At 46.0% G+C, this 25,131-nt stretch overlaps 1 protein-coding gene across 2 annotated transcripts in view; it reads right to left on the bottom strand.

Moving 5' to 3' along the window:
* Cdh13 (cadherin 13) overlaps nucleotides 1-25,131 on the bottom strand; it is a 1,039,744-nt gene that overhangs the window by 353,441 nt on the left and 661,172 nt on the right. For both annotated transcript variants that reach the window (XR_015643278.1, NM_138889.2), the window contains 1 exon segment: nucleotides 3,054-3,198. Coding sequence is in view for 1 of the 2 variants with exons in the window: in NM_138889.2 (NP_620244.1) it covers nucleotides 3,054-3,198 (145 nt within the window). In the remaining variant the exon portion in view is untranslated.

Below are 25,131 nucleotides of genomic sequence, written 5' to 3'. Positions count from 1 at the left end.
TCACGTACTCATTCACTCACACACTCACTCACACACTCACTCACGCACTCACTCACACACTCACTCACTCACGTACTCATTCACTCACTCACTCACTCACTCACGCACTCATTCACTCACTCACTCACTCACTCACGCACTCACTCACTCATTTGTCTGCTCTTGACTACAGGTGTAGCCAATGATCACAGGCTCCTGCACCCAAGACTTTCCTGTGATATTGGACTATAATTTTGGAATTGAAGATGAATATAACCCCTGTATTGCTTTTGGCCGGGATGTTTTTCATCACAACAGACATGGGTGTGGAACAAGAACAGCATCCTATTATCAAATAAGGCACCATCCTCCAAAATTTTCCACGGTCCTCCTGGTCTCTGGGAAGAAGGTAGCCAACTCCGGAATGGTAGATGAGAAGGAGCTTGGGGCTCAAAGCTCAAGACATGAACTCTGGACTCTTGGTTCTCTCATCTGTGAGACGAGGATTGCTGGACCCACCTCCCAGGGTAAGAAATGGTTAGTGGTGGAGAATATGTAGTACATAAGTCTCCCAGCATGCCACGAGGGCTCAGTTCAATGATAGGAGAGTCCAGTGGCTTTGTATAGTCAAGTTTGTGGAATAACCGAGATCGTGTGGGCAGGGACTTGGGAGATGGCTCCATTAGTCAAGTGCTTGAGACACAAGTGTGAAGACCTGAATTCCATCCCTCGCACCCCATGTGAAAACCTGGGCACCGTAGTGTACTTCTGTAACCCCAGCATTGAGAAAGGGGCGATGGGAGACACTGGGACTCCTTAACCAGCCAGAAGAGCTGAAACAGCCAACTGCAGGCTCAGTGAGAGACTCTGTCTCCAACAGAACAAAACAAAACAAAGATGGAGAAGGGAGAATGACGGGGGAAGACTCAACAAAGAAGCAGGGAATTGTAGACCTGGGAGAAGTAAGCACTTGGGTAGCCCAGGAAACACAGAAGACATGGCGTAACTTGAAAAGGATCTCGGTTGGGGAGAAGGTTAGAGGATGATGGGACCTCAGCCACCCTCACAATGCCCTGAGACTGCCTCCCCTTCAGTCTCCCCTGCAAGTTCTTTGCAGGGTGCTAATGAGCCTAGGCTGTTGTCCACTAAGACTATCTCCCCGCCTCTCCCAACCCCAGCATCTCCCTTCTTGACACCACATCTGACCAGTTCCTTCCCACGGCTGCTCTAGAGTTAAACTTAGAAGCTGCTGAGAGAAAGGAGAACAACAGCCAGGGCCATCTGCACCCCCAGAGGCATCCACTCCACACGGCAGTCCAAATCTTATGTATTTATGGAATAATATCAATCATAAAGAGAAGTGTGAGATGACTTATATTTCCGAGAGACATGGCCGCCCCCTAACCGGGTATCTTTGTGCATTAAGGAATTCAACATGCATAAAGGATTCAATTTTCTCCTTGAAAATATGACACAGATACAAAGCAATAGCACCTGAAACGTTCCTAAACTTCACGGAAGAGCACAGCCGTGGGAGGAAGATTGACCCTCATCTTATCACATACGTGTAACAGACAGAGACGGTCACGCTCACAGCCCCCAAGATGCACCACACACTTGAACGCCAGGATCACGTTTCTGGTCCATCCACATCCCAGACGCTGACCCTCAAGGTCTGGGGACCGTGCACAGCAGGGAGGAATCATTCTTGCTCTGCTCATACTCTGGCCTCTTTAATAGCTTTCTCCATCCATCTTGTCGACCTGCTCTGCCCCTCAGCTCCTCTAAGTAGTTGTCTGTAAACATCAAAATCGAAGTCTAGGGTCTTTTCTCATCAGAAGTCCCCTTTCCATCCAAAGAAGGCCCTGGAGAGGTGCCAGGAGGTCTACTTGGCCGGAAGTGATCTGACTTCACCCGGCTGCATCTCTCAGGCTTGTTACCCCATTTCTTTCCCTCCACCTCTCCCAGTAACACCCCCAGGGAAAACATACAGCAAAATCGCCATCATTGGTATAAAACACATTCGGATCTGGGGTGGGGGGCAGGGAGGGAGTGCCTGCTCCTTCCCTTTTGAGGATGTAGTGAAGAGCAGAGAGAAGGAGCGAGCTTGTGGAGCTAAAGGGAGGTTTTCGGCGTCTTGCATACCGTTATTCACCTGGTAGTCTGGGGAGGTTGCCATGGCAACACTTCCAAAACTCTCCACCATCTACATGTCATGGATACACCCCATCGATTCAACAAAGGCAGAGAACACAGCCCGAGTTGGCCTCCGTCTCCTCGATGGCTTGCCGACTGACTATTTTGGCCATTGTTTAGTCAAAACTGTAGAACCAACAACACTGACATTCTTAATGTAGGGCTTTCCCACTTAAATGTATCTCAGAGCCCAAACGAGAGCCGACTCCAGCAGGGATTTTCTGTCTCCTTTGTTCTTCGCCTTCACAGCTGTAAGCTCACGAGTGACTTTGTTTTTGCTGGACACTGGATATTTTAATTAGAATGCTCTGGCCCCATAAAGGGGGGGGGGCTCTAAATTCTAAGCCCTTCCCAAATAGGTTAAACGTAGTGAAAGATAGCAAGGCCTCGAGGCCTGGAGTCATTTCCATAACAGTAGCTACACATATTTCCAGAGAGAAATGTCTTGCCTTTTGACAGAAGACAAAAGGTGTTTCTCTGAGCATCTTCTACGGAAAAGGGAGAAGGCTCAGCCTGTCACACCAACAATGTTCGTATTGAAAGGCAATTATGAAAAGGATTCAGAGAGCAATTTATGAGAAGGACATTCTCATCAAAACCCCACAAGGCACACCATTCTGCCTTCAGCCCTTACATTGAGAGCCAAATATCTACACGGTTCCCAACAATCTCCAGGCATCTAAGTCCTGGATAGACATCACCTCTGCAGACGAAGAAAGGCATTTTCATAGTTTGAAGTCCCCTGATGGGCTGAGTTCTATGCTTCCAGCCCTTGTTAGAATCAATGCTATTTAATGTCCACCAGTCAGAATTCCCAAAGACGACCATGTGCCATTTTCAGGACCGCCATGCTGATGGCCAGACAGCGTGTGACCTACCTGTGGGTGACCCTTCCATGACATGGCCGATGTAAGGGCCTTCCCGGAAGATGGGTCGGTTGTCATTCTGATCAATCACGATGACTTCCAGAGGCACTGGTCCCTCCAGAGTTCTGCCACTGGCATCTGTGGTCTCCACAAACAGCTGTATGAGCAAAGATTGGGAGAGAAAGAAACCATTATTTTTTAAAATCAAGACAAGTTTCCCCAGAGAAAGGAGGCTGTATCAATCATTTTGTGAGTCTTTGATGATATTGAAACTCTGGTTTCCATGGCTTATCACCAGGAGGAAAACAGAAACTCAACGGTTTACAATATAAGCCAGAGATCAGCAAGTGTTAAATCCCCCTTGGAAAAATTCACAATGAAATCATCAAATCTGCAAAGAAAATTAAACACACAGACACACACAGATAAAAACACATACAAATATACAGATACATATATACAGACACACACAGAGACACAGACACACAGTCACACACAGACATATGCAGACACACAGATACAGAGACACATATATATACAGACACACACGGAGACATATAGATACACAGATTCACAGACACACAGACACACACAGACAGACACAAGACACACAGACATACAGAAACACACACAGACACACAGACATATACAGAGACACAGACACAGACAGACACTCACAGGGACATACACACACAGACATATACTATTGCAACCCACCATAGTTAGGAAAATGTGTGTATACTGTTTGCTTTTCTAATCTCATTATCCTTAAGAGGAACATTACACTAATAGAAATAATACATGAAACATCACGAACTGGGGGAACCCACAGCGTTTGTGGTGATGCTGAAGAGACACTCAGATCAATATACATCTACAGACATCCCTCAGGTAGGAAGGCTGGTGTGTGCAGGGCCCTGCTGAGACCTCAGGATTCCTGCCCACCAGGGATTCCCTTGAAGAGCCAGAGACTTCACAGACCCATGAAGTGCTTCCAAAGACAAGCCCCTCCAGATCCTGGCCAAAAAGGCAGCATGGAAAGTGAGCCTTGCTGCTGGTCTGGAAACAGAGTATCACACCATGGCACTCCCGGGACACTGCTATGGCCACGTGTTCCATTTACTGACCTTACTTGGACCTTGGCTTCTCTCAGTAAAAACAACAAGATATTTTGTTTTGTTTTGTTTTTTTAATACAAGTGTCCCTCCCTTCAGAGGAGATGACCGCACTCTCTGGCCAGTGGAAAACAAAGCACAGAGTCTTTTTTATTACCAGGACTCAATTCCTTAGTTTCTTCATGGGTAAGGCCTCTCTTATAAACATTCCAATCACATTTGTGACATACAGTTGTGAACATCAGATGAAACTGGGCCTTCATAGAGTGTTTTCTGTTTTTCTTTAGTAGTATCATATTCTCTGTGTCAACACACACACACACACACACACATGCATGCACAAACATGCATATATATACACGCACACATAGCATAAACAAACACATGCATGCTTCTCTACCCATTTGATTTCTTGAGCAGATAAAACCTTAATTAAGAAAATTTTAAATGGACAAAGCCTTCGAAGATTGCACTCACATGAGGTACAATAGGAAAGAAACATTGTTTCAAAGCTGGAGCTTGGAAGGCTAGGCTCAGTTGGTAGCATGGCAACCTAAATCCAGATCCTCCAAACCACATTAAATTAGGGCAAGTGCCCTATGCCTACAATCCCAGCACTGAAGAGTCAGAGACAGGAAGATCCCTGGGTGTGCTGACCTGTCAGTGTAGCCAGAGCAGTGAATACCAGGTTCAGGGAGAGACTCTGTCTTAGTTTCCTATTGCTGTGATAAAATACCCCTTAAAAGGCAATTTAGGATGGAAAGAGTTTATTTTAACTTTCAATCAAAGTTTGCACCCCATTATTCCTGGGAAGCTGCAAGTACCGACTCTAGAGGGAGTTGGTCAGAGCAAACAAACACAACCAGGGACAGAGAACTATGAATTAATGCATGCACACTAGTGCTTCATTTGCTGTCTCTAGTTGAACAGTCCGGGATCCCTTTTCTAGGGAATGGTGCCACCCACAGTGTGCGGATGGTTCTTCCCACATCAATTAATACAACCAACACTATTATCCACAGATGCCCACTAATCAATGCCCACATGCCAACCTGATTTAGGTAATCCCTAGCTGAGACTCTTTCCAGGTGATTCTAAGTTGTGTCAAGGTGACAAAACCAATCATCGCATCCTATCTAAGAAAATTGTTAGACAATGATAGAAGACATCCAGTGTTGACCTTTGGCAGCCACATGTTTCTGTACACGTGTATGTCATACTCAAGCACACACCCACACACAGAACCCAACATCCTTGAGGGTTTCCCTTGCTGTTCTCATGTGAAGGCCTGACCACAGTGAGCAAATCCGGGCTTTCTGAAGGACACTGTTCTCACATTCCAGAGGGGCTGTCTATGTCAGAAAAATCAATGCTGAGCGATGCTGTGTCTTCCTCCTCCCCTCCTGAATGACATGCTTCAAATGCTCAAATTCCTTCCTTTGAAAGTCTGAAACCTTGTTTGTGGCATGTGAATCACATGATGGATTCCAGGGGCTCAGAAACAAAGCAAGATAGATACAAACAAAAGGAGGAGTGCCCACCCCCATCCGTCATCTTTGAAGTATGGAGCTGTGTGGCAGAGCCCACCAGGAGAGGAGTGGACAGGTGGCCAAAGATGGGAAGCCACAAAATGTCTGCTCAGGGGAGATGGGGCCAGTAGCCCTTTACGGCCGTTCTGTCGGCCAGCTCCTCAGAGTTGCTCTCAGTGGTTAACCTGCCCCCGGAATGATGAAACGTGAATGTGTATACCCCGGATTCTTAACTGTGGGCTATGACCCCCACATGAGGTTCCACAGCCAAGTGTGGGGCTTGTGAAAACCTGAAAGAGTTCTAAGTAAGCAACCACCAAACTTCAACTATTAAACATCCAAGGGGAGACGAAGACGAGGTGCTCTCTCTGGCGGTGTGCACCCATGCTGCGTCTTGCAACTTCACGGCAGCCTTCATATCGGGAGGGACTTGCTGAAAACTGAATGTGCCATGGCATCCAGCCCCATGACATCCAGCCCCCTACGCTCCCCCGAGGGAAGGGTCTGCACCTTTCTGCCTTTAATGGGTGCTGTAGAACTGAGGCACGAACTCCAAAGAGAGGAGGAGGAAGCTGTGGGGCAGATGGCCTGTGACTGAAGCCTCCAGATGTGTAGGACCCAGACTCTGAGCATGGCCTGGTCCTTCTAGACCCAAGTGCTTGGCACGGGCTTCTCACAGACTCGCTGAAAGCTGTGAAGGCTGTAATGTGACACACGGAAGCCTCTGACACAAGGATGGCTCTGAACTGTCACCAAAGCTTTTCCTCTCTTCTCTTCTCTCCTCTTTTCTTTTTATTTTGTTTTTGTTGTTTGTTGTTGTTCTGAGACAAAGTTTCACTCCTCACCTCTCACTGACCTGGATCCCGCTGTGGAGCTAAGGATGGTCTCAGGCGCACAGATTCTCCTGAGTGGGACTGCAGGCTGGAGTGACTGTGACCACCTAAATCTTACTTCAATGTTCAAGAGTCCATTTTCAGCCTGTTTTAGAAATGATGCGAGTGTTTTACATGAAGTCATTTAATCCGGTCTTGGAGGTCAGGGGAGGGGGTCCTGTAAACCTCAAGGCATCACAGAGGCTGACACAGGCTCATCATCTTACTGGGAGCACGGTTGTGGTCAGTAGGTGGCCTCGGACCCGTCCTACTGCGAAACTTCTGTTCCCAGACATCCCATCAGGTTTTGGTCCACACTGCTCCTAAATTTATTCTTATCCCAATCTCTGTGACCACCTCTGGAGGCTGGCTCTGCCACTCTCACCAGGTCCGCTGGAAAGGGCACTTTGGGGTTCACCATCATTACTGCAGGGTCTGCCCTGACCCCTTCATACTGTCCACCATGTCTCTATGTCATCCCATGACAGCTACCTTCCGATAGTGTCTTATCATAAATACTGTGTGTGCAAACACACACACACACACACACACACACACACACACACACGAGCTTAGAGGCCAGAGGTCAACGTTGAATATTTTTACTAACTCCATCATATCTGCAAATTTTTATGTGTATAGGTGTGTGGCTTGGTGTATGTCTGCCTCACATGCATGCTGGTGCCTGAGGAGGCAGAAAAGGGTGTGGATTCTCTTGTGCCGGAGTTGCAGGTGGTTTGTGCTGCCCAGTGTGGGTGCTGGGAACCAAACCCCAACATCCAGGCTCCCATGTCTCCAGTCTCTCCGTCTTAGTTTCTGAGATGGGGTCTCAAACTGTACATGGAGCCTGTCAATATAGCTAGGCAAGCTGACCAGTGGCCCAGATATCCTCCTCTGGTTCCACCCCTCCTACCAGGGCTCCCAGCACATGTTACCATGCTTGGCCTTTTATGTGGGTGCTCTGGGGGTAAGCTTAAGTCCTCAGACCTGGGTGACAAGCACTTTATTGGCTGGATCTTCTCTTGAGACCCATCTGATTTTATTTCATTAATTCCTTCGACAGCTTCGCCCCAGCTCACTTCCACAAACCCCATCCAGGTCCCATGGAAGTCCTCTTGTTTCTTACCAACCCACTACAGCAGCCCTCTTAGCTCTTCCGCCTCAGGGCACACATCCAGCCCAGGTATCATCACATACACCCCTCCTTCTAACCCTGAGTTTCCCAGTTCCTCACCCATTCCTCTCCTTCCCAGCAGACCCCAGGATTCTCCTTCAGTTCTTACAGACTAACCAGGCCCCCTCACGGCCACTCTTTGGGATGTAACATTTTCCACAGCATGGACTGCTCATTCACGAGTGTGCCTTTCCACATCGGCCTCCTGAGGACAGGCCTGGTGGAAGGGCTCGGGGTTAGAGACTACCCAGATCTGAGGCCTGACACAGAGCCGTTTGCCTGAACCCCTCTCCTGAAGAGGTAGTTTCTCTTTAAGAGACCAGAGTCTAAAGCTCTGGCTTCAGCTTTGACCATCTGTCCTTTCTCCCCAGCTTTGGCACAGGAGGCTGACAGTCAGTTTGAGTTCACGGGCCCTGGGCCAGTTGACTCTATGCTGTCTTAATTGACCAACACAAGCCCCAACGGTAAACAATATCAAAGCATATTAAACTGACAGCTTACTTTTTAGAAGAAGGGAATTAACATTTATTTGGTGTTCGGCCCATCTCCAGGTTTTCGGTTGTTTTTTTTGTTTTTGTTTTTGTTTTTTAAATACATCTGCTTCAAAACAACTTGGAGGAATACTGATTGAGGCAAGGGAACTGGAGTCACAGTCCGTAGTCACAAAGCTGGTTTGTGACTAGGCAGCATCCACACTCAGGACTGACTCCAACATCCATAGTTCCCTCCCTCTGCCCATGTCCCTTCAAGGTCCTGTCACAGCCCGCCTTGAGGTTTTTGGCTTGGGTGGTTTAACTGAGTCATTTGCTTCATGGCTTTATATTACACTGGCTGCTATATTACAACCTTGTAGCACAGAGGCAAAGCGTGCATAGTCTCACTGGGAGTCCTGAGAGCACCTCCCAGCACGCACAATGAACCTTTGTGTATCACACAGCCCCTAGCTACAAAGCACAGGTTGTGAACATTACAGTGGCAGCCCAGCTCTGGGCCCCACCCCCACTCCGTGGGGTGTGTGTGCGTGTGTGTGTGTGTGTGAGTGTGTGTGTGAGTGTGTGTAAGTGTGTGTGTGTGTGTGTGTGTGTTTCCTAGGACAGGTGAATGTTAGCTTAGGAAGATGCTCTTTTTGAACTGTTTATTTTATTTTGAGACAGGGCCCCTCACTGGCCCAAGCCTCATCTGTTCAGCTAGACTGGCTAGCCCACAGGTCTGTCTCTACCTCTATCCCTGGGATTACAGGCCTATGACCAAAGCTTCGCTTTTCCATGTGTGTTCTGGGAGATCAAGCTCAGATCCTGCACATCTTTTAGACCTGTTCTTGTGAGGCAGAGGCAGGCAGATCTCTGTGAGTTCAAAGCCAGCCTGGTCTACGCCGTGAATTCCAGGGTAATCAGAACAACCTAGAGAAAGCCTGTCTAAAAGCAAAATGAAGAAAACAAAATCAAACAAACAAACAAACAAAAAAAAAAACCCAAAACAACAAAAACAATAAACTCGGGTCCTCAGGCTTGGAAGACAGACACTCTACTGAATGAGCCATCTCCCCAGTCACAGTCGTAGATGCTTCTGAAAGGAGAACCAAACGGAAATTATAAAATGTAAACGTCAGATTTATGAATTATCAAAAGCGGATATGTAATGCCAGAAGCATGAGGGACGTAAACCACCCTTAAACATTCTGGAGCAAATACGGTTTCTCCTCAGGTAGATAGATGAAGATGCTGTGTGACGTATGCTCTACTCCCAAGGGGCTTGGGGGGGCAGGCACAGGGGTGGGAAGACACCCTGTTGTTACATTCTCCTTCAGAAAGTATGGTCCATGCTCACCGGGCTGTGGGCATTAGCCTCTGACTTGCGGGAGGAGAGGATTGAGGAAGGCCATGAGGCTAGAGTCCCCTTAAAGATCCTTCCAGGTACCCAGCTCCTCTATTTCCTTCCATCTAGCTAGAGATGTGAACTGGTAAAGCCACAGTATGCAAGCCAAGGACTGTTTAAACTAATTGATGCCCTGGAATGCTGGAGCTGCTATCCGTATGATTCATTAATAAGGCTCCCTTATAAACAGAAGCAAAAGCACCACAGAGCACGCACACACGTGTTGACTTCCAGCACCACAGCCAACCCTTAAGGCCGCGCCCTGGGTTTGGCACATCCTCTCATCTCCTGTCACAAGAGACGTGGAGTCTGACATCGTGATCCTACGCAACAGGACGGAGAGCAAGTCGCTGACAAGGCCTTCTTTGAGTGGAGGCCAAGACAGGGATCTGGCTCTCAAAAGACAGTGTCTTTTGTCGCCTGGGCTGATTCAAGTCACAGAAGGGAGGGCAGCATCAATGGAGTCAGAGGCACAGCACCCCATGCATTCAATGCCCTGGTGAGTCATTTTGAAGAGAAACGATCCAAGGAGCACATCGGTGAGCTTCTTTTAACTCTGCCGATTCTGATTTGCTTTGGGCAGGGTATTCAAATACAGCCAAACACAGATACACACAGCTAATGACATTTTTTTGGAGATGCTGTGGTACATGCCTGAGTATACGTGGGCCGTGCACAAAGGCCTGTTTTTCAGTCACAAAAAAATGAAGATCTTATGCTAGCTGCGGCTCTAGCACAAGGAGACTTGGTTTCCTCTGTGCGGATAAGACACTGTCACCGAGTGGGTGCTTTCTGTCTGTATTTCCTCTTTGTGGCACATTTTCCGACCTGGAAGCCACGGTTGTCACTGTGCGAGGACTGAGTCTTTAGGAACTTCTGCTTGGGCTACCTTAAAAAAAATCACAACAAAAGTGGCCTCCTTCTTTGGACTCATCTTTGTAGCACTGCATGCTAACAAAGCTGGGACCACAACAGGATCTCTGCCGGGTCGCTGTGGATGAACATGGTGCAGCGTCTACCAGTGTCAGGTGTCTCCAGTTAAACTAACTGGATTGTAATTTCAGAGCTCGCTCTTGTGCGCTCTCTCTCTCTCTCTCTCTCTCTCTCTCTCTCTCTCTCTCTGTGTGTGTGTGTGTGTGTGTGTGTGTGTGTGTGTGTGTGTGTGTGTGTGTGTGTGTTCAGAGGTTAAGAGTACATATTGCTGTTCCACCCCAGCTCAATTCCCAGCACTTGTGTCAGGGGCAGCCATACCCATGGTAACCCTAGCTCCTGTGGATTTGACACCTTCTTCTCTTCAAGGATACCCACATGTACACGCACATGCACGCGCGCGCACACACACACACACACACAGAGAGAGAGAGAGAGAGAGAGAGAGAGAGAGAGAGAGAGCGCAAACAATCTATTTAGAAAAGTAAGAAGTCATATTTGCCCCCAGGAGAAGGAAAGGTGAGAACCGCTGATGTGATGACACGGATGCTGAGATGTTAGCCCAGGCTCACTCAGGGGCATCTCAGTCCCTACTTCTAACCCTGGAAAGGAGCTTGGAAGTAAGTCTCTAGAATCTGGCAATTATTTGGAGCTTACACAGGAAAAAAATTTCACCACGATCCCTTGGAAATAAGCCCGCAGAGCCTTAGTTTTCTGTCTGCTGTGTTGTTTATTTATGAGATGATCCCTAGAGGTCAAGGGCTGCTCAAAGACACTGAAGAAATGACCTTTTCCAAGGGGAATCAATGTTTGCTGGGATAAGCAAGAGAACAATAAGACTAATCCTAACTTAGGTCTGTAAACATGGCACTTAGTTTGGTGCTGCTTTCTGTGCTGCTGACCTCATTTATTTAATGTCTGTTCCATTGGCATTGAGTTACTTATTACAGGTTCCTTTGTTAGAAACAGGTTCTACACACACATGTGTGTATGTGTGCAGAACACACAGGAATATATATATATATATATATATACACATATATATATACAATACATATATTTATCTACATTTATCATCTATCTGTCTATCTGACTGTCTATATTCTGCACTTCTGTCTGTCTACTATCTATATCTGTCTATCTATCTATATTTGTCTGCCTATCTATCTTTTATAGTTCTATTATCTATCATCTATCTGTCTGTCTGCCTGTCTACCTACTATAGTTCTATCTACTATCTATCTACCCATCCATCCATCCATCCATCCATCCATCCATCTATCATCTGTCTGTCTGTCTGTCTGTCTGTCTGTCCATCCATCAATCCAGAGCATAGGTTCCTGGCCTCATTAGACCACCAACAGCTTGAAGACAGGTGTCTGACTGTGCAGCGCGTAACCAGTCAACCCAAGCATCAAGGGAAATTTTCCTGTGAGTTTTGATCCCCAGTTCTCAGGCTCTGTCTAGCTCTCTGCCTTCTTCCCACCCAGGACATCCACACGGTTGACATGAAACAAGGAGGGAGCTTCCAATTTTGGCTCTGTTTCTCTGTCAGATCCATGTAAACATTGGTATGCCCTAATTTCTGGGCCCTAGGAATAGAGCAGGTTAGGTGGGAAAGTGAAAAGAAGCCAGCAGGTTAGCTCACCTTAAAACAGAGAGCTTTTTCCTGAATGATCCGGAATCCTATGAAATGAATGCCATGGTGTTTGAGAAGGAAGGAGACTAGAAGCTCACAGTAATGGAGTCGGGAGAGACTTATCCTGCTCAACTGGTAGCTTTGGACATGGAGGATGAGACCATGACCCAATAACTGTAGGCAGCCTCTTGAAACTCAAAAGGGCGAAGGCAAGGATTCCTCCCTGGAGCTCACACATGGGTACGCAGCTCTGTAGACACCCAGATGCGCACATGGTCTAAACCATGTGCAGTGCTCAACCCACCAAACAGCACGGTAATAAATGTGTGTTGTTCTGAGTCCCTGTGTTCAGGATGATCTGTTACGGCAGCAGTGGGAAATTAATGCAGTGTCCACATAATTTATTGTTCGAACCAGGATACATTTTAGGATGAAAGTAGATACTATTAATAATTATGCCAAAAAAAAAAAAAATCCAGGCGCTGCCCAAAGCCATGTTAGGTAAACTGGGTCACACAGCTCTCTTACTTGACTAAGTAACTGGTTCCCTGGGTCTCGGTCTATACACATAACAAATGGAGTTTAGAGTACCCCTCTGTGTGTGTTCATTATTAAAAGAAGACAGAGGCGCATGCATGGAGCATGATGTCAGGCAGAGAGGAAATTCCAAACATGGGCCGGTCGGTCTGTTAAGGGGAAGTGACCTTACTGTGTACTTGCTGGGCATTAGTAGCACAAACCAGGGTCACACCAGAGGTCAAGATCCCCGTGGCAGCCAAGAGCCCCAAGAGGCAGCATCTGGCTGCTCTGTGTGTGCGTGTGTGTGTGTGTGTGTGTGTGTGTGTGTGTGTGTGTGTGTTGGGGGAAGCCTCAGCCTGAGAGGGAAGCTCTATCATCCCCATGTAGTCCTCCCAGGAAACCGTTCATTTCCCATAGATCTTTATTTAATGATCAGCGAAAAGGGGTGCAGCACTGTCAGTTCAGTCCTGTGTTGTCCCCTTGAAATCCCCTCCTATTAAACAATCCAGATTTCTCTTGGACACCCATTGTTTACATCTCATTCACTCTAACCCATCCAAGTTGAATGCCATCATGGACGACTTGTAGAGAGGTCCCAGGAACCTTTGAACCTTTGGCAGTCTTCTTCTGCATGTTCATGGGACTGCATGTATGTCTGCCTCTCCAGAGGCTATGGAACTAACATTTCACCTCCAAAAGGGGGATGGAACTTTCACACTCGTTATGTTATTAATTAAAGACCCCAGTCCTATTACTGGAAGCTTAGGAAAGCCTTCTGTTTTCAGAGCTCTGGTGCTCCCAGTGCAGACAGAAGAATCGTACTCAGAAAGTGTGTTCGATTTTACAGCTACAATAAAAACACCTTTTCCTTATGTATATGCATGCGCGCAACCACACTGGGCTTTGAGGACATTTTTCTCCATTTAATTTCTGATGTAACTTTAATTATGCAGAAGAAGTCAATGCAGATATTCAAAATAATTTTATTTGAGCAGCTAGGTGAAGTCACAGTAAATAGCCTGTGACTCCAGAGGGGACGCGGGCTGGAAATTTTAATTGGCTTCAGTGGAATTTACATAAATCATAAATGATGGAATCATGCCAGGCCCATTAAAACCGTGTACAAGGGTCAAGAAGATTTTTGTGCAAAATAAGAAATATAGCGCTTTGGAAAGCAAAGCCACAGGGAAGCCATTGGTGGGAATTAATTTATATTTGTGCTTTTCATGCATCGTAAACAAATGTAGACTAATAGACGTGAATGTCGTACTCTATTTTAAAGATTAAAAACATGTGTTTATCTGTCTGTCTGTCTATGTTCATGAGGGCAGTCCCAGAAGAAGACAGCACAGGGTGTCAGTTGCCCTGGAGCTGGAGTTACAGGTTGTGAGGCACCCAACATGGATGCCAAGAAGAGAACCCTGGTTCTCCACAAGGGCAGCGAGCCATGTTGACTGCTAAGCCACCTCTCTCCAGGCCCGGTACTCTAAAGTCTACAGATTTAAAGTCAATTTGTTAAACACAAAATGTATCGGGCATTGTCTTCCCAATATTGGTAACAAAAATGGTGTACAAAGACTTAAAGCGTCATCTAATGAATTCTAGGCAGGTTAAGGCACTAAGAGGGTAAAAGGGCCATTGAATATTTATGAAATAGAGCAAAGAAGACCTTTCTGAGTTATAATCAGAGCCATAATTTACTCTGTGAATTATTGATATATTAAGGTACTTAAATGAAAGGTCTTACAAGCTAAAGCAGCCCAATAAAGCAAACAGAGGCTGAGGAGGTGTTTGCATCCCATAAACCCTGGTTTATTTTGAGTTTACTAAAAGCTGGTTTAAAAAAATCAATAGGGAAAAAATAACAATTACCCAGATGGCAACACATAAAGACCAAAAATTATAAAAATGAAATGACTTCTTTTTTTCTTATAAAAGTGTCAAATAATCAGGAAAAAAAACCCAGTAGTCTAATCAGGCAAACTTGTGAGAGATAAAGTTCTTATCCATCACACCTGGTGGAAAAATACCTTTTCAGGTCGTAGAAATGACTCAGCAGGTAAAGGAGCTCATCCCAGAGTCTATGGTCTGATTTCCATATCTGGGATAGTAGAAAGTTCTCCTTTGACCTCCCTATACATGGTGTGACCCATCTACATATGTGTACACACACACAAACACCCAGAAATAAATGCCATAAATGTAATGAAACTGAATGGCTAAGATCAAAAACTCCGGCGACAGCAGATGCTGGCAAGGATGTGGAGAAAGAGGAACACTCCTCCATTGTTGGTGGATTGCAAACTGGTACAACCACTGTGGAGATCAGTCTGGAGGTTCCTCAGAAAACAGGACATTGAACTAACTGAGAACCCAGCTATACCACTCCGAGGCACATACCCAAAAGATGCTCCAACGTACAACAAAGACACGTGCTCCACTATGTCCATAGCAGCCTTATTTATAATAGCCAGAAGCTGTAAAGAACCCAGATGTCCCTCAACGGAGGAATGGATACAGAAAATGTGGAACATCTACACAATGGAGTACTACTCAGCTATCAAAAACGATGACTTCATGAAATTCTTAGGCAAATGGATGGAATTAGAAAATATCACCCTGAGTGAGGTAACCCAGTCACAAAAGAACACACCTGGTATACACTCACTGACAAGTGGATATTAGCCCAAAAGCTCGAAATACTCAACAATATCAACTAACAGGACCCTCAGAGATCCCAGGGACTAAACCACTAACCAAAGAGTATACATGGGGGGACACATGTATCCATATGTAGCAGAGGATGACCTTTTTGGACATCAATGGGAGGAGAGGCCATTGGTCCTGAGGGAAACTAGGAGAGGGAATAACATTTGAAATGTAAATAAATAAAATATCCAACAAAAAAAAAAAGAGAAAAAAAGATGTCTTTCTGAAGTATAACTTGTGAGGATTTAGCAGAGATTTGAGGATTTTACTTTCAGAAATGAAGACTGGTGTGTGTGTGTGTGTGTGTGTGTGTGTGTGTGTGTGTGTCAAGGGAGCATGTGACTGAGAGAGAGAACACACAGTGACACACTCATTTACATTTTGCATAAAATGGGGAGAGCATTTAAAAAAAACCCTTCATGTTTTAAGTGGAGACTCGTGAGAGAATTCTGGAATCAGTAAAAGTAGAACATCACCTTGCAGAAACACTTTAGAGAGAAGGAAATGTATTTCTGGCACAGAAATAACATTAATAATGCAAGTGGAATATTTAAGAAGCAAATTATGACTGAAAAAGAGGACACGTGAATAGATGCAAGTTCTGGAAAACAGGCATCCTGCTACTAAGACCATGTTGGCAGGGTGCTACAGTGACTGTTTTCCGGTAGGCAAAGTTCTTTGTCTCTCTTGCCCTACATCTGTAAAAGGCACATGCTAACGTCAAAGGCAAGCTAAAGAGTCAAGAATAGTGGCTAAGGGAGGGGAGTCACTTTTCCATGGAGATGTGGCTGCTGGTAGGTTGTTCATGAGCCAGATGACGTTCAATCCCATACCCATGTATAGATGGCCAGCAATTATTTGACTCAGGAGGCTAATAATAATGATAATAGCACATGAAATTAGGAGGGGGTGGGCTGAGGGATTTGGAAGTGGTGAGGGAAGGATAAGATCAAAGTACATTGTATCCAGGTCTGAGTTCTTCAAAGAAGAAACAAGAACAATAAGAACAAAGCATGTTGCCAATGTTTGTGGCCGTGCAGGGACACAATCTCCTCGGACCTGGTTACTGTGAGAAAGAGTTTCGTAGTAAGGAACAACATAAATGACTAGGATCTCATTAACACGGATCTCTCTGCTCTTTCCTATGGCTTTCTTGCTTAAAAAATATTTTACTTTGATCAATCTCTCCGTGTGTGTGTGTGTGTGTGTGTGTGTGTGTGTGTGTGTGTGTACATGCAGTGCCCACAGAGGCCAGAAGGGGGCACTAGATCCCCTGGGGCTGGAGTTACAGGTGGTTGTGAGCCTCCCTCTCCCAGTGTTGTGTACTTAACCCTGCTCCGCTGGAAGGGCTGTACTGACTCTAAGCTGCTGAGCCTCCCTTCAACCTACCACCCTGCTTTCTGAAGCATGTCTAACTAAGAGCTAGCTTTGCTTGAGTGGACTCAAGGCCATCTCTCGAGTGCAAATTGGTGTGGTTTGAGCATCCCACACCCTCAGCCCATTATCTGGTCCCCACTAGAAATTCAACCTCTATGCTAAACCTGGCCATTGCTCACTATCTGTGGGTCACCCTCTTGGACAAGTTGTCACCTCCTGCTCATGCAACTGTCTCTTAACGGTCCCCTGCTCTCTCCCAGGCCCGTCAGATTCCAAAATTAGCTTTCAAATTCTGAGGGGGACTTTTCTCCCCGGCTTTGGATACCTTGCAGTTTTTAGGAACTGGATACATCCTTGAATGGATCTCTTTGTCTAGAACCACCTGGGTACTATCACATACTTTTTGGTAATTGTGTTTCAGGGCTTTTGCATGTGCCCTGCCCTCACCTGACACACTCTTTTCTTTATAGCTTTCCATGGCTCCCTCCCCTCTTTCATTCACTCCTGTCCTCATGAGCAGATACTTTTCTTGAAGAACTGACTGAAAATGGTCACTGCTTCTCATTGTCCAGCCCTCATCCCAGTGCCATCCCCCTCGCTCTGATTGATATTGGCTTGGATCATCTTCTGCCTCCATTCTGATGCTGTGATAAAGACTAGGACCAAAAGCAACTTAAGGGAGGAAAGGGTTTATGTCAGCTCACAATCTCCGAGGGAAGTCAGGGCAGGAACTTCAAACAAGCCTCAGAGGAATGCTGCTTGCGGACTCACCCACAGGCTGATGCCTACCTATAGCTTTCTCATAAAGCCCAGGATGATAGATGACCTGTTCGTGGAATAGTGATTTCCACAGTGGGGCAGGCCTTTCTACATCAGTTAACAATCAAGGCGACCCTTCCCAGACACACCCACGGGTCAATCTAATCTTTGCAATCCCTCAAAGTAGGTGTTCCTCTCAGATGGCTTTAGGCTGTGTCAAGTTGACACAATGACAAAGCTAACTAGGACACTGCCCGTGATGCAGGCCTGCTAAAAGACAAGCTCACCAGGACAACAACGTGCGCTGTTTACACAGCACACAGAAACAAAGTCTCCCAGAGAGTTTATTTTCCATAAATGAAACAGAGAATCAGTTAAGGATATGTGTGTGTATGTGTATATATATATATATATATATATATATATATATATATATACATATATATATATATTCATTTTATCAGGAAGATATTTTACTCTCCCTCCAGGACAGTTTAATAGACAAGAGAGAAATGGGACCTTTAAAAAAATCTTTGAGGGGGACCCAGCCCCAAAGCAAAGCATTAAGGAAACATCTTCCTTCCATTTCGAGGGAAGAAACCCACTTGAGTGCGCTCGGTGTAACTGTCAAAAAACGTGCAGACTGATGACTCTACATGGGAGCATTCATTGTTTGGTGATGATTGATAGCAAATGGTTTTGTTCTGACACACATATTACTAATAAGCATATTTAAACGAAGGCAAACAATGCAAGTAGGACTCAATACAGATTCCTTCCCACCAAAGCGATCCCATCTGTCCCTGCCTTTATAAATGAGGCAATCCAAGTTCCCAGAATAGGCTCATATTTCTTACATAAATCCCTCCCCACCATTCTTAGAACCCTAGCTCAGCATCTCTCCTCTGATTTTTCATTTGCGGGGGGAGGAAAAATTGCCTCAAGCAGTCAGTCATGACTGCGGCATGATCAGACCCCTGCCGTTAGATTCTTTTTGGATTTCAAGCCAGATTGTATCATCTCTTCTCTTTTGGCCACATGCCCTTGCATCAGATTGGGGAATGGGCTCTTTGCTGAATAAGCAGTATGGACAGACCTATTTATAACTAAACTCATATTCGGCTTCATCCTGTACCCTCTCAGACGTCCCCTGCTTAACAGCCACTCAACTTTCTCAAGTGTCCTGGACGGCTCGGAATTAAAGTGTCATTGAAAGCCACTCTCATGACCCTGATGTTAACTTTGCATGCACTACGACGCAGTGCGCAGCAGCGCAGCCTCACCGCAAACAAGATGGCGGGTCACAGACTCACTGGGCGAGCTGCTGCAGCACAGAGGGTGGGAGCTACGGAAGCACGATGCAGCTGACACTTCTGCTTTCTTCTGAACTTGTGAGGTTGATCCTACAACACTACTGTGGTGATAAGACTCATCCCCAGATGCTCCAAGCACTTCAAGAGGTGATCAAACCCGCCACTGGGCGCTGTCCGCGGTCCTGAACCCAGACGGCGATTCTAGCACCCACCCCAGGATTAGCCCCAGATGGGAGAGGACTTCCTGATGTGGTACATCAGGGTAGGTGTAGTGCATGTTGGGAGAGGTACCTCTATTACAACATTTCCGGGAAGATCAATGCAATATTCAGTGTTATTACCTCGTGAAAATTCTAGTTGAGAAGAGTAAATGTTATGTTCTCAGGTAACGGATGGGAAGGCTGGGCTCACTTCCTCACAAGGGCCTCCTCCTCGGTGATGACTTTGTCTGCTGCCTTCTGCTCAGTGAATCCCTTTGTCTCCCTCTACTTTCTTTGGTCTAGTGTTTGCTTGCCTCTGCACTTGTGCAGGGAGGGGACTCCATTTGGCACACAGCATCTTCCCTCTCTTGTGCTGCAGTCTAACATTTACACAGCATCTTTTATGTATTTGGCGATGGTGGTTTTTTAAAAAGGCAGCAGCTGGGGACTTCAGTGTTGAAATAAATGCCTGTCCAAGTGAGAAGGAGCAGATTAACAAGGATGGGGTTATTTAACAAGGATGAATGATATGTGACAACAGACAGCCATGCTTAACTCACTAACGTGCCAAGTGTTTCTGGTTCCATTTTGCAGGTCAAAGAATGATTTCTAAATGAGGTGTCAGCTCAGCTATGGTTTCAGAGTCTTCTGGGAGACAAATGATGGGAGGAGAGGTGATTGGGGTTGTGGGGGGATAAGTAGGAATAAAAAGTTAAGTTGGGGAGATGGCTCAGTGGTTGAGAGCATGTGCTGCTCTTACAGAGATCATGGGTTCGATTCCCAGCAACCCTGTGGTGGCTCACAATCACTTGCAACTTCTGCTCCAAGGGACACAATGCCCTCCTCTGGCCTCTGTGAGCACGGAATGCACAGATTCAGATACAACATATAGAAGTAAAAGTATATTTTCTTCTAAAGTTAAAGAAGTAACATGAAGTCACAAAGTATCAAAACATTATCCAAGAGCTGCGCTCCAGCCCTTGAGCCAGACTCCACCTACTGCCTGTTTGCAGATGGAGTGAGTGTGGGAAGGTGGCTATGCCTGTTCTTTCCTGAGGCTGCTCAGGCTTAGGATTGCAGAACCAAGTAGTTACTGGAGAGTCTACGTGGATCACAAGGCTTAAAATATTTATTATCTAGCCCTATATAGGAAACGCGTTCTGACACATATTCTAGACACTCAATGCAAGAAGGGGGAGGAATAAGAGAGAAGAATCTTGACAACCTGAGATATCTCTAAGCAAATTCAGCTATATTCATAGTTTTCTTTATCATTATCATTTATTCATCCTATACTCTATATATACATACATACATAAATATTATATATACATATATAGCATCCCCATTATACTTCATTTTCTTTGACAGACTCTTGGCTTATAATAATTTCTAAAAAATAGTCTTGATTGGTTCTGGGAGTCTGAAGGAAGAGGAGAGAGAGACAGAGAGACAGAGAGACAGAGAGAGAGAGAGAGAGAGAGAGAGAGAGAATTCAAGGTCACCTTGGGCTATATAGTGAGACCTCAAACAAAAAAAAGGCTCTTCTTCACCTCTTGTGGTCATCTTTCTAGTTTTATGACCTTTGCAGGTGCACATAAGTGTGCACACATGCACACGAAAATCTATGGTCTGCCTATGTGAAAAGCACGTGGCATTTGCCCTAGTGACAGTAATGGAGGTGGAAAGGATAAGAATAGTAATGTGGTTTATTCCATGGTTGGGTAAAACTCCTCCCAGAAGCCATGGGTTTTAAATAAAAACCCCAGCGCGGTGCCTGGTATGAAACACCTTTTTTGTGAGTTGTTGGCCACTGAGGTCCCAAGGGTCCTGCCATTGGTCTTGGCTGCCCACCAGAACTTAGTGGTAAGATCCTATTGCTGAAGACATAACTGTTACTGGTCCAGGGACACCTCTTCCCCCCAACGCCCCCTCCCCCATTATTCACCACCCCTCATCTCCTCAGTGGTCAAATGACAATAGACATAGGAACCAATAGGCAAGCCTGTGTAGATGCAAAGTGGCATGTGGTGAATGGAGGCTTAGTGTTTACCAACCAAGTTAAATGAATGCTGTCCTGCCTCTCAAAACCCAACCCCAGAGCCATGGATCTGAATACCAATGGTTAATTATAGCCTGTAGGTGCCAAGAAAGTCAGATGGCTCTGGAACCATGATGACTGGATTCACAGGCTTTAGTAAGTTAGGGTCAGGGTGGGGTGGGGCCATCTCTAGAAGGATGCCTGCTACTCCCAGAGCTAAGCCTTCACCTATTCTCTGTTCTCTGTAACAGTTCCTGGCCTCTGGCTGGCAAGTGGCCTTGCCACCTCCCCCACCCCAGGACGGCTTTGTTTTTCTATGTCTCCTCAATATCTAGCATGTATAAGCTGCCCAACATTTATTGATTATATAAACAAGTGAAATCAGTTCATGAATGAATGAATGAATAAACAATGAATAAGCATTGTGTGGTAAGCACATGACAATTCAGGGATTTCTGCTCGGTCTCTTAAAAATTAAGAAGAGCCCTGTCCCTCCATAAGTGCTGAGGTTGTCTATTCACTAGGTGCTAACTGGTTTACCCATCTTTTTGCTTTCCTTGGAGGGTGGCAAGTACTGCTCTGGGAGACATGGCACAAGGCTTCACAGCTCCAAAAGCACCCACATGGTCCTCTGCAGCTGAAGGCAATCCTCGCAATTATCCCTTGGCCCTGGGCTCACCGTTCACAGCCTCCGCTCTGCTTAAGGCCATTGCTTTCACTAAGACAGCTTCTAGTCTAGAATTCTTCATTAAACCTCCTGCTCATTCCAAGTGCCTGGCTCCTTCCCACGGTATAGCACGCTTGTCTCTAAACCAGGCTCTGCCTTCCGATGCCCCCTGGGCTGATTCCGGTCCTCACTTGGACCTGGTTCTGTTTTAAATCTTGTTTGCCAATCTCTTCAAACGCTCCAGATTTCTAAACACTCTAGTAGAAAAACGAATTTGTACGGTCACCTGGTGGTGGCCGTCAGTCACCCACGGCCATGGTAACTGTTTCTAAGGATGCAGTGGTTCCTTGTAACCAGTGTTTACTTGCCTCATCCCTGAGACACTATCTCCTCCCCAGAATTAAAGTACTGTCTTCCATTTCCTTATACCCATGCTCTCTGGCAGCTTACTGAAGCCTAGGAGACTCCAATTTACAATCCTTATATCCCTCAAGCTCCTATCACCTTCCCGTCCCTTCCCAACCCAGAGCCTGTAGGTTCTGTATTTTGGGTTGAAATGATGCCAGTGTTTGGGGCTCGCAGGGTGATACCCCACCCGCTGACCTCAAGCAGAGTCTCCCAACATTTTCCCCCATCTTCCTGGCCCTGCTTCTCTTTCTTCTCTAAAGCAAGGTATAGAATTTCTTTCGCTTTGATGCAGGTCATGGAAATCATGGTTCTTCTCCTCAAAACTATCTATGGAAATTGAATTTCCGTAGCTCCCACTATGTATATAAGAGCTCGCCGTAAATTGATTCTCCAACTGAACCCACATGATTGTGTTTGTTTTATTGAAGTTAGGTCCAGGTTCTGTCTCGCAGCCTCCTGCTCCCAAAAATAAGACTCAGACTCAAATTATAGTAACAAATACCTTGGGCGTACACCTAGGCTCTCCGCTGACTAGACAGATCATAACTAAAGATAACCCATTTATTTTAACCTACATTTTGCCATAAGGCCGGTTACCTGTGTTTAGGTACCATGCATCCACGTGTACACACATCCTTCTCCTCACCTCTTTTTGGGATCCTCCCCCTTTCTCCTTCTCTCTCAGAATTTTTTTCTCCTCCCCATGTCCTACCTCTAATTCCTGCCCTAAGCTACAGGCGACAAACATTTTAATTGACAGGTGAGGCATCTCTACAAGACACAAGATGACCTTTCGACATGAGACTCTTCCAGTAAGGGTCTCCTCTCATAGGCATAGGCAGAAGCAAGGAATGACGACCAGGGTAGGTCAGATGAGTCAGGCAGACAGCCCTGGCTCTCTTCACTCACAGAGGCAGGGCCAACAGGTACCCTTCCTGTCCAATTATATTTCTATATACATTGCTATCCAAGCTTCATCCAGTCTAAGCATTAACAGGAGCTCATTTACCCTAGCCCTTCAGTGCTTAATCTGCCATGCCAGTCAAACACCAAATAAACGCGTTACACTTCGCTGGTGCGTGGTCGTCTTTTGTTACAGAGCGTCGCCAAGACACCCACTCCAGGATGGGTGTGGCACCCTTGGGAGCTGATCGAGCGACTGTGGTAATAACCGATATCCTCAAGTTACATAATGCCAAGAGCTTTGTCCAACTACGCAAGGGAAGTCACTGAAGAGAGTCAACTTAAAAAAAATTTTTTCTAGAAGACCTGACCCTGATTAGCATATTAATAACAGGCGATCGTTTCACGGGGTGGGGGTCCGAGCCTGTTTCTGCAAACTCATTCTCAGAGCGGAGTCACTTTCCGAAGGGCCAGGTGACAGCGCCTTCATTTTCGTCTCTTCCCTTTGTACTCTCCGCGGTTTGTCAATGACTCTACGAAACGTTTCATTAACCTTCTGTGTCCGTTAAATATTATCTGCTTGCATCACACCGCTCGGGTTCCCTGTCCACGACTTTCAGAACTTTATACTTTCTTTAAAAGGAAAATAAAAAACCTTCAAGTTCAAGTTAAATACTGGCTGCGGGCCGATTCCATAGAAGGTCCCAAACCCTGCATCGCTAAAATCAGCTCAGTAGTTTTCAATGCCACTCACTCAAACCAGAGGCATAGGGCTGATTGCTTGGTGACCGGAGCCATGGCTGCTCTCCTCTAGTCTCCGTGCTCCCCTAATGTGCTCCCCTAATCTGCAACTGGGGCTAGTGACACACGCATTCAAAGCGGCTAGGCAGCCTATATTATTTTTTTTCCTGGATTTTCAGAGAAGATGATCTGAAAAATAATATCTTCAGAAATTTCTTTGCCCAGAATAATTGTTTTTTTATAGAAACAGTATTTTTTTTCCTTCCTTTTTCTTTTTCTTTTGACGTGCCAGTGACGAACTCTCAAGCCTTGTGCATTCTGTCAGCTTTGAACTGTTTGGCTTCTAAACCATACAAGAGCTTTCCCCTGGACCCAGCCTTACTTTTCAGTGATATCTTGGCACCAACTGTCAGCATTTGCCCTAGATTGGTCTTGGGTAAGGACTGGGAAAACGTTTTAGTCGGTAGAGCCCTTCTTGCCTTGCAGTCATGGGGATGGGAGTTAGATCTCTATAACCTACATAGAAAGATGGCGGTCTTTCTATGTAATGCCAGTGCTGGGACAAGGAGGCAGGAGGATCTCTGGGTTTGCTGTCCAGCCAGCCTGACCTACACAGAGTTCTAGGCCGGTTGGATACCAAATCCAAACACAAAAACAAACAAACAAACAAACAAACCGCAAGGTGGTCGGCACTTGAGAAACAGTACCTGAGGGTGTCTTCTGGCTTTCGTGAGATGTGCGCATGCAGCTGCATACACACGTGCACCCTCATGCAGGAACATGCGTACATGCATGTGCCCGTGAACACACACACACACACACACACACACACACACACACACACACACACACACATGGCACAGTCACCGACAAAGTCCAACCTAGGTAGGAATCGGGAGGTAACCAAAGCCGAGCTCTCATAATGCCCGGGCCCTCAGCTTCTCGCATCTCTAGTAATCATCTCCCTTGCTTTGGGATTGGTGGAGTAAAGAGGTGAAGCCCCGGCATTGGCAATCACGCTGATTCCGGAGCTCCCTCCTTGGCCCACCCATCCACACAGGCTTGGCTCAAGGTGCCCGTCTGTTCCTTCCTGGTCTCCCTCCGTCCGTCTTCTCAGCCGGCATATTTCTTGGCTTCCCCCATTCTGTCGCAGCTCTTCGCACACGACAAGATGCTTTATGAGGCCCGCTCCACTCCTTTATCATTGGTTTTGTTTAGTAATTTAAATCTTATTCTCCTTGTTCTAAATGAAAAATATTGATGATTTCAATATTTTATATTTCTCTCTCCAAGAAGAAAATTGTGAACTACTGATTTAT

Source organism: Rattus norvegicus, chromosome 19 (assembly GCF_021556685.1).
Source record: "Rattus norvegicus strain SHRSP/BbbUtx chromosome 19, alternate assembly SHRSP_T2T, whole genome shotgun sequence".
Taxonomy (NCBI): Eukaryota; Metazoa; Chordata; class Mammalia; order Rodentia; family Muridae; genus Rattus; species Rattus norvegicus.
Note: the sequence above shows the minus strand (reverse complement) of the source record. Positions and strands in the feature narration are given on the sequence as shown.